The 12,199-nt window shown below is 40.1% G+C and overlaps 1 protein-coding gene across 8 annotated transcripts in view; it reads left to right on the forward strand.

The window, feature by feature from the left end:
* The window catches only part of EHBP1 (EH domain binding protein 1), a 206,796-nt gene that overhangs the window by 78,611 nt on the left and 115,986 nt on the right, over nucleotides 1-12,199 (forward strand). For 4 of the 8 annotated variants that reach the window (XM_059467501.1, XM_059467502.1, XM_059467503.1 and 1 more), the window contains exons 7-9: nucleotides 754-893; nucleotides 6,811-6,915; nucleotides 7,621-7,743. In XM_059467501.1, the coding sequence (XP_059323484.1) occupies nucleotides 754-893; nucleotides 6,811-6,915; nucleotides 7,621-7,743 (368 nt within the window). The remainder of the gene's footprint in view (nucleotides 1-753; nucleotides 894-6,810; nucleotides 6,916-7,620; nucleotides 7,744-12,199) is intronic. The other 4 variants (XM_059467505.1, XM_059467507.1, XM_059467508.1 and 1 more) reach the window with 1 other exon arrangement.

Raw genomic sequence — 12,199 nt, forward strand, 5'->3', positions numbered from 1 at the left:
AATTTTCTTCAGGTAAACAATTTTCTACAATGCATTTTACTTGTTCTAAAACACAGGAGCAGTAAATGTGATAAGAACTGTTTTTTCTTTCTCTGAGGTTCAGAGAATGTGAATCCCAGAAATATCTTTGGGAAGTTGAGCCTTGCTTTTCTCTGTGAAAAGAAATGTGGCCAGACTAGATTGTAAGTTATTGACAGGGCTTTCGTAGCACCCTGAACAAGGCATCTGAAAAAAGCTGTTCTTTGTGAAAGCATTGGTTTCCAGTATGTGTAAATAGACACTGCCTTTTTTTTTTTAATCTTGTTAATGTTTTCAGATATTTAGAGAAGGGATTTTAATCCTGTAACAGCATCAGGAGTTATGAATGAATGTAGGCATTGCACACAGCATGTGGGCAGTAGGTCTGGCCAAGCATTTTCACTTTTACCAAAGCAGACCAGGCAACAAGCATTTGCCAGCCTTTTTAGGCTGGTTTAAAATTTTAGGAAGCAGTTGTTAAATTAACTCTTGATGCAAAGAGTATTTTTTTACCCTTTACAATTTTGTTAATTAAAAATTTTCCCTTCAGAAATTGATATATATTTATGAGTTGTATTAATTTTGTTTTTTCACCATATTCAAGATCAGATCTGATATCATAGACCTCCCTGAAGAAAGCATCAAAATGTTTAAAGACTTTTTAAGAATGCAGTAATATCAAATGTGGTATTAACAATCTGCATTTTAATGCCTGGTGTCATGTTTGTTATTTAGGGATGAAGACATGCAAAGCCTGGCTAGTTTGATGAGTATGAAACAAGCTGATATTGGTAACCTAGATGATTTTGAGGAAGACAATGAAGAAGATGAAGAAAACAGAGTGAATCAAGAGGAAAAGGCTGCAAAAATTACAGGTTGGTTTTGCCACAGGCATTGTAAAATATAGTTTCCTTTGCTTATTGTCCCTTTTTTTTAATCCTTATGCTATATTTTTATTTCACTTTAAAAAAAATCCTAATAACCAAAACAATATTTAGGATAGCTTGGTTGAAGAAGAACCCATCCATAACTCAATGAAATTTATTACTTGTGAATCCAAGAGCCTTGATTTGTGTGTGTGTGTCCTGTTTTGGGGAGAGAGTGCACTAAGTAGGTAACATTTTAGGGAGGCAAAGAACCAGCATGAAGCAGAGGAGCAGAAAAAGCTGAGGGAGAGGGTCAGTGAGCGAGAAGACAGGAGGAGAGGCTCAAGTGAAATAATGAAGGCACTTTATGAGAATAACTGCGAAATGAGTTGTGCCATGGACAAGTGCTGAGGTTCTGCTCAATGACATGGCAATTCCAGGCTGCATATTGCTGCCTTTTGGGTGGGGGGTGTCTCATGGAAAAGAAACTGGGAGGCTGTTAAAGGACTTTAATGAATTTGATAGTGAAGTTGTTTGAAGTGAGATAGTGTAACCACATTTGAATTGCTGATGAAAATGCTTAGTGTGTTCAGGATAGCTGAACTAATCGAGGCAAGTCAGATCAGGATGAGATGATGTTAAATTGTTGGTAGAGATCAGTGTGTAGTATTGCTCCAGATGGGTTCTGTAGGAACTCTTTGTGTAATGAATCAGGAAAAGAAAATTAACTTCTGGTGCCAGACTTCATAACTTCCAATGCTCTTTCAAAATGTCTGAAATAAAGGGAACCTTCTCCAAAGTGAGGGAAGAGCATCTCGAGTGGAGAAGTGAATTGTCAAATCTGTTCTTGAAAATTCAGAGGAACATTGGTTCAGTGTTATGAAACATTACTTTCATCACTTCTTTTTGAGCTTTCGTTGCAATCAAAAGGTTCAGCCTGAAGCATTTATTACTTAGTTACATTTACTGTTGTGAAAGGATGCAAATATGTTTTCTGTATGCTTTACATATTCAATTAAACATTTTTTACCCTGGCCAAATCTCTAGTTATGCTGTATGTGTCTGGCACAGAGCATATTGGAAAGTGTGAAGTGAGATATCTGAGAAACCAGGATAATGTATTCTTGGTCTGGGAGCAGAGATATACCAGTCTGGTCACACTGAAATCATTCTGCAGGGTTTACTTCTTTCCCAGTGTAACCAGAATAAATCAGATCACAACATAAGCCAAAACCTGACGTGTCCACCAGGCCATTGGATAATCACAGAGAAGGCCAAACTAAGGAGGGGTAATGTTCAGTCTATAGAAACTGCTGTGCACAAGGGTTTTATTAGGATCTGCCTGGGTACGGCACTGAGGGCTACAGAAAACCCAGATGCAGAAGGGCAGCAGGTGAAAAGCATCTGATCTTGCTTCTCAACACTTGATTTTGCAGCTCTCAACAAGGCTGCAAATGATTCCTAAACAAGCAAAAGTTTGATCTAGGTTAGACTAGGCTGTCTACTATCCTTTGGGTATGGAGTGAACATCTTTGGAGATAGATGGCAAGGCTGATGTGCAACACAAGCTATTTTAGAGTCATTTCAGCTTTTCCATCTGCTATTGCAAAGGCCAAAATTATCTGTTCAAAACTAACAATACCTCCATGAAAGGCAGAAGCAATAAATACTTCTGGAATATACAATTTCTGTGCCTTTCTCAGCCTGCTCTGATACTACTTTCTAACCATACAAGATGGGAGTGTTGGATTGGTTTTTTTGTAAATGAATCATGACATGAGGAAGGTCAGCCTTGGAATTTTTCTTCTTATGTTGGTTACAACAGCTGAGTTGCTTTACAAGCCTGGCCAGCTTTTCCCACCTTTGAGAAGGAGAGGGATGGTGAAGGGGAATGAGTGCATGCAATTTCCCAAGCAAATGGGAGAACATAAAACATAGGGCACTAAGTAAACATTAATAAAGAAGATGTAAAGTATCTATTTCAACATGTGTTCAAGATTGATTTCATTGGCAATTGCAGTGACTCCTGCAATAAATATAATGAATGGGGAAAGGTAGAAGAGCTGAGGAAGCAAGGGAGAAAGACATAGGAATCATTGTAGAAGAGCAGGGGAAAATTTAGAAAGAAGGAAATGTAACAAAACTGATGTAGCAAAGAATTCTTTCAAAAGCTGTGTTCACAAAATACCATAAAGTTAATTGAGGATGTTACATAACCCTTTTGAAAGCTTGCTGCTACCAACATTTTCTCCTCTTGTGCTGTGCTGGGTGTTGGCAGCTGAGGAGCTGGAATGCCTCACTGACTCAGAGTGCCCCGTGGCAAATCCCTCACCTCAGTGTGCCTGTTTTCCCAGCTGTAAAATGGGGATACTGCCTCTAACACCTCCTGGAAATGATGGGAGCAGCACACAGTTAATGTTTGTAATTGGCCTTGCAATGAGTAGCAAGGAGGGAAGGATTGTTCTCCTACTTTGGACTCTGGGTTTTCTCCCTGCTGACTTGATGTCTGAAACATTATTATTCCCAAGAGGTGCTGCAAGTCTTTTATCAGACACTGCTCCTTTTTGCAGTGTACAACAATTTTTATTGGTTTTTGTTTGTGGGGGTTCTTTTTTGTTGTGCCAAAGTTGCAGTTTCATAGATGAACATATATCCACTGCTGGGAGAGCAAGGGAGATCTGCTGTGTGGGGCTCTAGATGGTGCAGGTGAGTTAGGAAATGCTGCTTCTCTTCCTTGATGGGTTGCCTAACTTGGAGTAGGTATCTGTGCCTCTGTTTCTTCAGCTATGAAGTAGGTGATGCAATACTGACTGACCTCAAAAGCAGTGGAATTTGGGGTGGTCAGCATGGAACTGCTGCCATACAACTGACCAGACTGAAAGACGTTTTCCATTTCAAGCACTGCTTTCACTTGGAGAAATCTCACTCCACTTCCTTCCCAGTCTTTCTTGTTGAAATTTTTCATGTGTAAAAGCCATATCTCCCCCAACTGTTCTGTGTGAAGTTGAAAATTGTTTGTTGCCATGAATTAAATTTAAAATATTTAGTTTCTACACTGTCAATATACATGGATTTAAACCTCCCTGAATTATCCTGTCCTTAGTCTTCAGTGGAACACAAGACATCTCATACTTGGAGAAAATGTGCCTCATAACTCACAAACAGGGTAGTAATACATGTGCTTCTCTTAATGTTTTAATTCCTACTTGGAACCTCCTGCTGGGGTTAATAGCTGCCTTCTGCTCCATGTGCCCAGGAGTACAGTGTCTGTCTTGGGGCACCACATGGAGTCAGGAACGTGCCCATGTGCTACCTATTGCAGGAGCCTGAATCCCAGCACGTTTCAAGAGCAAGCTTCTGGGTAACAATATGCATGACCCTTTTTTTGCAATTTGTAAAACCATACCTCTCCTGGCAACTTCTGGTACATTTACTCTTTTTCTTTGTCAGGATCACCAAGCTGCTTGGAAAAACAAAAAAGCAAAAGAAAAAAAAAAAAAAAAACAACAACAAAAAAAAAAAAAAAAAAAAGAAAAAATAAAAAAGAAAGAGAGAATAATGAAAAAAAACCCAGAAACCAAACCAGTGATTTATGTGACATGCTTGTAGAACAAGCTAATGTGTGTTTGTAGATAATGAGATTTATAAAAGATAATATAGGATATAAATCTCCAACCTACCATTTCCATACTCCAAAATATGACATAAACCATTTAATATTGTAATGAGAAACATTGTAGTGCGTATGGGTGTTTAGGTTGGCAGATAAGACCAGGTGATTCAGACCACATCAAAGAACTCCCTCTTTTTAAAGCTCTGAACTTAATTTGTTATTTTCTGACAATAAAAACTGAATTATAATTGTTTTGGGTTTTTTTTTCCACATGCTGACATAATGGATTGTAAATCATGTCAGCATCTGAGCCTGGTTTTAACTACTAATTCGTTAGTACTGCTGTTTTATGAGGTCAGCTCTGTTTTATTTGAGTACAGGAAGGTATGTTCCATTGTCTATCTTGAGTCCTAAGAATTCCCAGAAGATAGTATTATATTATGTAGATTTCTCAGATGTATGTATGGTTTTATACTGAGAAAGCGAAGTTTTGGGACAGTTTTGGTGTTATTTTTTAGGATATTAGTCTTGTCTGTTGGAGCTAAAAATAAGGAAGTGAGGATGATTAAGTTAACTCCATGTAGACAGATATACATGTAAAACCATCTAAGCAGATTTATGCTTTAAGGTCAAGATCAGGAGGGAGATACATTACAGAGGAATCCTGCTTGGGGTTTGTCACTGTCAGCATTTAGGATGCCCAATAGATATTGGCAGAGTAGGTGATTTTCCTTGGTAATTTGCAGATTGGCATGTCTTTGCAAAGCAGTTTAAATTTGCCAAAGAAGTTTTTATCCATGTGACAGAAGTGTTACCAGGTTCTGGTCTGCTTTGGGCTTCAGTTTCTTTGTGCTGTCTGTAAAGGCATGAAGTCAGGAGGGGTGTCAGTGTGTCAGCTATGAAAAAGCATGAAAAAGCCCCCCTGACTAGGAAGTTCTGGGCATCCATAAGCACCAACATGAGTTGGGACAGTCTGAATACTACTCAATTTTTGCCTCAGTTTGATATCTTGCCCCCTAAAACTAGTTCATTGAATAAAGACAAATTTTCCTTTCCCAAACAAAAGCCAGATGAGAAAAAGTCAAGTTCAAAACAGCAGTAAATGAAAAGTGTTATTGAGAGGTATCTTCTTGTGTACCCAAGAAATTAAAGTTTAAAGGAAATAAAAGAATGACTGGCATGAAGCTTTAACTTAGCTGGTGATACCAGAAGGCATAATCCATTTATTTCATGGGGAAAGGACAGGAGATGAAAAAGGCTGTCAGTGGGGCAGTGGTATTCAACAAGCAGGATCATCTCTCCTGCACAGGTTTCTCTTGCCTGTTAGTCATGTGGAAGGTTGAGGAAGGCTGTCCCCTCTCCACAGAAACCAACGCTCAGGCCTCTCAGAGATGCCCCAGGCTCAATCCCCATTACTGCAGAAGCTCCATTTGTCAGATGCTGTGGATGGGACTGCGCTAGGGGGGAGCAGAGAGGAATTTTCCCCCTTGGGCTAGAAGCCACTCAGTTGTTTTTTGTTTCTTTCCTTCCAGAATTAAGGGGTCATCCCCATCTTGACTAAAATTAAACATTTAACACATTTTAAAATTACTAGTTCATGGCAATTTAGAGCTCTCCAGTATGGATAGAAGGTGAAATAGGATTCTAACAAACAGCAAGATGTTACTTACATAGCATGACAATGAAAATTCAGGTGATACATATGTTCAGTTTGCATTCTCCTGCCACAATACTGATCATGTATTTTAGAACTATTTAGGTAAATTCATCTTGTCATAGATCAGAAATGTAATGGTGACTAATTGCAAATGTTAAATAACCAGAGTGTGTATATAAACAAAAAAAGATTAAAATGCATATTGTATGGGTTAGTTTGCTGTAACCTTAAGGGTTTGGGAGGTTTGGGGCTGATTTGTGTTGATCGACAAGGTTTGCATAATCAGATTTTCTTCATGAGCAGAAAAAAATCTTTAAATTATATCAAGTACACCTATCTAAATTTTCAACTGATTGTGCATAATACTCATCCTCATAAAACTAACTATTGTTGCTGACACCATAACCTGGCTAGGTTGACACCATAACCTGGCTAGGTTTTGTTTATGTCGTGTTAACTGGGTTTCATGTTAAATTATCCTTGAAGCACCTACACAGGTACTTTGCTGTTGTTATATAATTGTAAGGACTCGTTCTAAATATATTCTTTTACCCTCTCTCCCTTGCTCTCTGTCTTTCTGGTAACAGTCTTCGTTCCACTTCTGTTTCATTAAATGCCCTTGCCTTACGTTTGTCTTGACTGGCTTCTATTTACAGAAATTGTAAACCAGTTGAATGCTCTGAGCAGCTTAGATGAAGATCAAGATGACTGCATAAAGCGAGCAAATATGCCTTCAGCTAAATCAGCCAGTTCCTCTGAAGGTCTATGAGCTTTCATCCTTTCTTTCTGTTTCTGATTGTATTTACTGTGACCCATTACCTTTTGACTCCTGCCTGTATTCAGCTGTCAGTTTTATCTCTGTGCTTCCACCCAGCATGACTCTCAGTAATTTGTAGTGCATCCAACAGGTAACAACATGATAGAGAAAGAGCCTGTCTCCGCTACAGCTCCGTTGTCATCTGATAATGAACAAGAAAGAAAAAAAATTACAAAAAAAAAAAGAAAGAGGAACCACCAGACCCTAAGCTTAAAACAGTAGTTGTATAATCAGTAATACTTGACCTTTCTAAAGTGACAAAATGTCCTCTCTCTGCTTTTATGTGCACGTTACATCCAAAAATTAAAATTTCCTGCCGATAGTTAGTGTGTATGTGAACAATCAAAATCACTGTATTTAGCTCGTTAGATGTTCCACAACATTTATTTAACGAAGGAAAGAGAAGGCTTTTTTAGAAGTCATTTCTGTTACATAATGTTCTGATCAGCAAATAGAAGTTTCATTCATTTCACTTTTTTTTTTCCCTTTGTTGATGTACTTACTGGACTGTGTTAACTTAGTTGTGCAGTTCGTGCCATACCCTGGTGCCGTGTTTCGAGGGACTGTTGACACGGAGCTTTTTGAGCTCCAGATATGTTGGATGAACAGTTTGTATCTATTTTAAAACAATATTCCAATTTGTTCGTAGAGCTTATCAATAAGCTTAATTTTCTGGATGAAGGGGAGCAAGACCCGGCCAACTCCAGCACGAACCCTTTTGGAGATCCTGACACAGCAGAATTAAATCCCTTTGGAGACCCTGATGTAGAAGGTAATTAACTTGTTTTACATAATTCATTGCTACTTTCAAATGCTTGGTGAAATGTGATTTTTATTTCTGTAGGGCGATAAATGAAAAATTTTAATTGATTAAATACAATTATTTAATATAGCACTGAGGTAGCAATAGCAATGATCCAGTTGCTGCTAGAAAATTGTTTTATTCTTGGAGTCACATCCTTTGTATTGAGGCACATTCATATTTGTCACTGGGGGCTAGCAGCTGAAGCAGAGACTTTTAGACCTCTCAGATGTGTTACTAGTACTCACCTTATGTGGTATGAATGAGCAACACATTCTGTCAGACAGCCCTGCTCCACGTGGGTGATGGTTTATATCATAATTTCCTTCACTGCAATCTTCACTGCATCTCAGCTATTCTTGGTTAGCACTAATCTTCATTATTACAATTTAATTTTCTCTCTTTTATTCTTCCTTTTTTTTTTTTTTTGCTTTTATAGCTTCCTCAGTTAAGCCTTCTGGCACTGTGCCTTGCACCACATGCTAGGTGTTAATCCCCTTGCCAGACTGACATGCCCATTCTTGTTCCATTTGGGTGAGATGTACAACCCCTGTAAATTTTTAATCTGATAAGATTTCGGCCATAAGGACAGAAGGGAGCACCAGGACAGCAAACATCTCTTCTGTCCTCAACTCCATGCCCAGATATGCAGGCTTCCATCTGCTGGGTGTATCACTTCTAGCTCAAAAGGCCAATTCATAGTTGATTCCCAAGTTTGAAGCTGTACTCAGCCTTTCCTCTTCAAAGCTCCAAGACTTCTCTTCCTACAGAAAATACCAAGTCACTCTGTAATGGCAATGGAGAAGAACCACACTGAGCAGGAGCAGCCCAGGGTGCAGCTGGGGGATTTCTAAGGTCAGGTCAAAGAGAATGGATTTCCAAGCTGCAGTTTCCCCTGTGGTCACTCACTTTCTTTGGACAAGCTGAATGTTTACTCACAGCAGTTTTTCTGCCTTCAGAGTCCGCAGGGAATGGTGTGGGTGGAGATCAAGTCCTGTCACTTTGGCTGTGGTGTGACTCACCGCTTGTATTTCTGAAACAGGGACGTTGCACTATTTTCTGTATTTGGCAACTGAAGCCATAAAGCCACTATCCTGGGCACCTTCTCCTTCCTATAAAGTTGTCAGGTTTTTCTAGAGCTGCAGAAGTGAGTTATTTCAGCTTTGTAGATGCCAATATATATGGATTAAGTTCTGGTGTCTTAATCTTTGGCTTTATTTCCTGTCTGTTCCTTGACAGTGATCCCTTAGGATCATGGAAGGAAGCAGAGTAAGTGGGAATGTAAACTTCTCTGGTAGTCCATAAATAAATTGCTCTAAGAGCCATGGTCTATATTCCTTTCCTCCTTCTCTGCTTTAGAAAGAAGAGCTCCCTTCTCCATGGAGAAAGCTGTACAAGTCCTATCCTACCTAAACTGCTTTTTCCAAACCCAACTTTCCTTTCCAGAGAGAACTCACTCTGGAAGAAAGCAGTGGGTGTTCTGGCCCCAAAATACAGTGACTTTCTCTCATCTTGGGGACAGAGAGAAACAGCTGGTGGTGTTTCTTAGTACTGGTGTAGCTCGATAACTCGTGGCAAGCTCACTGTGAGCAGCCTGCATCCAAGACATCAACTTGCTTATGTTCTTAAAACACTCTCAGCCTATCAGGGGCATGGTTTTTTTCAGTTGATTGTGGTTCTTTTGGTGACGTCTGCCTCCACAGTCATCTTCAGTCAGAGGTGTGGACACTTTTCCATATCTCTGGGTCTGTTCTGTGTGCTTAGGACAGTCTCTGTGATCACTTTTGTGTCCCATCTCCAGCTGTGGGCAGCAATGCTGAGTTGTTGGGTGTGTGAATACCAAGTGTTACTCCCACACACAGTCACTGTCATGCAGCAGTCAACATACCATAACAGGACAGTGTTTGGGATAAACAGGGTGTCACTAGATTCTTCCTACTATGTCATAAGGTGTTTTTTATTTGGGAGGAGTGGATCTTCTGTAAGGTTCATGTGACAGTGTCTTCCTGGAGCACTAAACCAGGTGGAAAGATCTGGAAGATCAGCTGAAAGAGTGATTCCCAGGCTATCAGACAAAGAGTTAGACATCTGGTGTGGCATTTTTAAAGCTTTAATGTTACGATGATTGGCTTCTGAGGGATTGTTCTTTTTACCTCAGACACCTCTGAGAATCACTGGTTCTTCCACTGTCTTGTCCCTATAATGGGAACTGGTTGTGTTCCCATTACCTTGCTTGGCCTTCTTGACATGTGCCTTTCCTCCAGTCCTCTTCCTCCACAGAAAGTTGAGGGGGAGAAAAAATGGTGCTGAGACGAATTAGAGAAGATGGTTTTGGTCTCCAGCAACAGCAGAATCTGCTGTGTATTTTTATGGCTAATTGGATCAGTGTCTCTACATGGGGAGCATCTAGACATTACCATTTTGGGGAGATTTCCCTTTGTTTTGAAATGCATTTTAAGGCTACGCAATATTGTAGCTGTTCATATCCTTTTGCCCAGCTACTGAAGGCTGCCCTGTTTGTGTCCCATTATTCACTCATGATTCTTCTATTCTGAGACTTCAGTGGAACTTTTAATACTGCCATCTACTTCTAGGAAGCTCTTTGAAACTGTGCCTGCTTGTTTGCTTTTGCATCCTGAAGTGAATGTAACCTTTTTGGTGGCCACCCCAGAAGCTCGAGAGAATGACAGAGGTTCAGGACTTTAAGGCAGGCTTTCTCCTACAGGCTTAAAGAGTCACATTACCTGTTTCACTTGTCTTGTGATCTGCTTAAATCAAGAGATTAACTTTTTATGTGTGCAGGGATGAAGTATTTTTCTGTTCCCTTACATGTTAGTCTCTTTATCTTTTTATCTGGACAAGGCATAATCTGGAACTTAGACTTTGCGAAAGTTCCGATTCTTCTCTAGAATTTGTTACTTAATTTCCCCAAGACGTGCAGAGCAGCCAGCTGGAGCCTCCTTTCTGAGTACTTTGCCATCAGATGTGAGGAGGCATGATTTGCTATTTGGCAGGGATATTCCAAGGATATTCCTATCAAGCCTGTAACGTGTGTGCTCAGAGTTACCCAGAGTATGAATATGTATGTGTTGACAGTCACTCATAGAGAAAGGAGGATTACTTGCCAGTAGATACCTGTTTCCTAGACAGATATTTCTTGTGCCTGTTCACAAACCAGCTACTTTCCCTCTATCTTCTTAATCCCATAATCACTTAACCCTGGGAATGTGGGGTGGAGAGAAACTAAAGGCGTGAGTGCACGCTGTAGGTGTGGTGCATGGCAGAGGGTCATCAGCAAGCTGGCTCTGGATGCTGCTGGGATTTAAAAAGTCCTCAGTGTCAGTGATTTTACACATACAGCAGAGTGAATGTGCATATCAACAAGTCACCTCAAAAAAATCTTCAGATGTGTTTCTTGGTTGACATGTCAAATTGAGGCTTATTCCCTCTGTGTCTCCTAAGTCAGCTAGACATTAGAAATCTGGGAAAATCAAAAATTATCTTTTTGAACACTATATCTCTACAGCTTTATACTAGATTACTCTTGCATGATCATATGAGGACAGCCTTTTGGATTTTTAGTCACAGTGCAACAGAATTATAAAATCAGTTAATTTCTGTGCAAAATACATACTTGGGGAAGTCAACATGTACAACAAATGAAAGTAGAAAACCACAACATTCTTTCATCACTCCAGATTTTTTTTTTTAATTTGGTAGGGAATACAAAATTTTAAGTTGTGCATGACCTATACAACACACATGAAACGTGAGGGTAACTCTCTGCTGGTACCCCCTGTCATTTAGACCACCATTTACTTCAGCAGTGTATTTCATCACCTTGTGCATGGACTTCTGAGCTCCCTGCAGCATGTTTTACTCTGAAAATGAACAGTGTTACAATGCAGCAGCAAACCCCAAATCATTCCAGGGTACTCCTACATGCAGAGCAGCACAGGAACCAATTGAGAGGAAAATGGTGCCTCTGTCCCTTCTATTTCTTCAGGAAAAGCAGTGTGTTGTGAGTGTATGAATAAAAGGATCAGCAAGTCACCAGTGGTGAATGGGGATGCCAGTCTACTCTTTCTAGAAGCACTGGGCAGTTGCAGCTTTGCTTGGTGCTGTTTGTTGGGTGCTCCCATCCCCTGGTGCCCGTGTGCCTGCAGCCCATGGCGTAACCCAGCACCTTTCACATGTGGCTGCTGCTTTCATCCTCTGCCAAGGGGAAAGTGCTACGTGCCATGTTTTGGTGGAGGTTTTGTTTGGTTTTAAGGGATGTGTCACAATGTGTTTGTGTTACAAAAGGCAAGTGGGTTGAAGGGCAGGGTGATTTCTGGAGATGCTCTGGCTGATTGTGCAGATAGGTAGTGCCAGAGTGATTATTATCACAAACAGTCTTTCTCAGTGGAGTCAGGGCAAGTAATGT

Source organism: Ammospiza nelsoni, chromosome 3 (assembly GCF_027579445.1).
Source record: "Ammospiza nelsoni isolate bAmmNel1 chromosome 3, bAmmNel1.pri, whole genome shotgun sequence".
Classification (NCBI taxonomy): Eukaryota; Metazoa; Chordata; class Aves; order Passeriformes; family Passerellidae; genus Ammospiza; species Ammospiza nelsoni.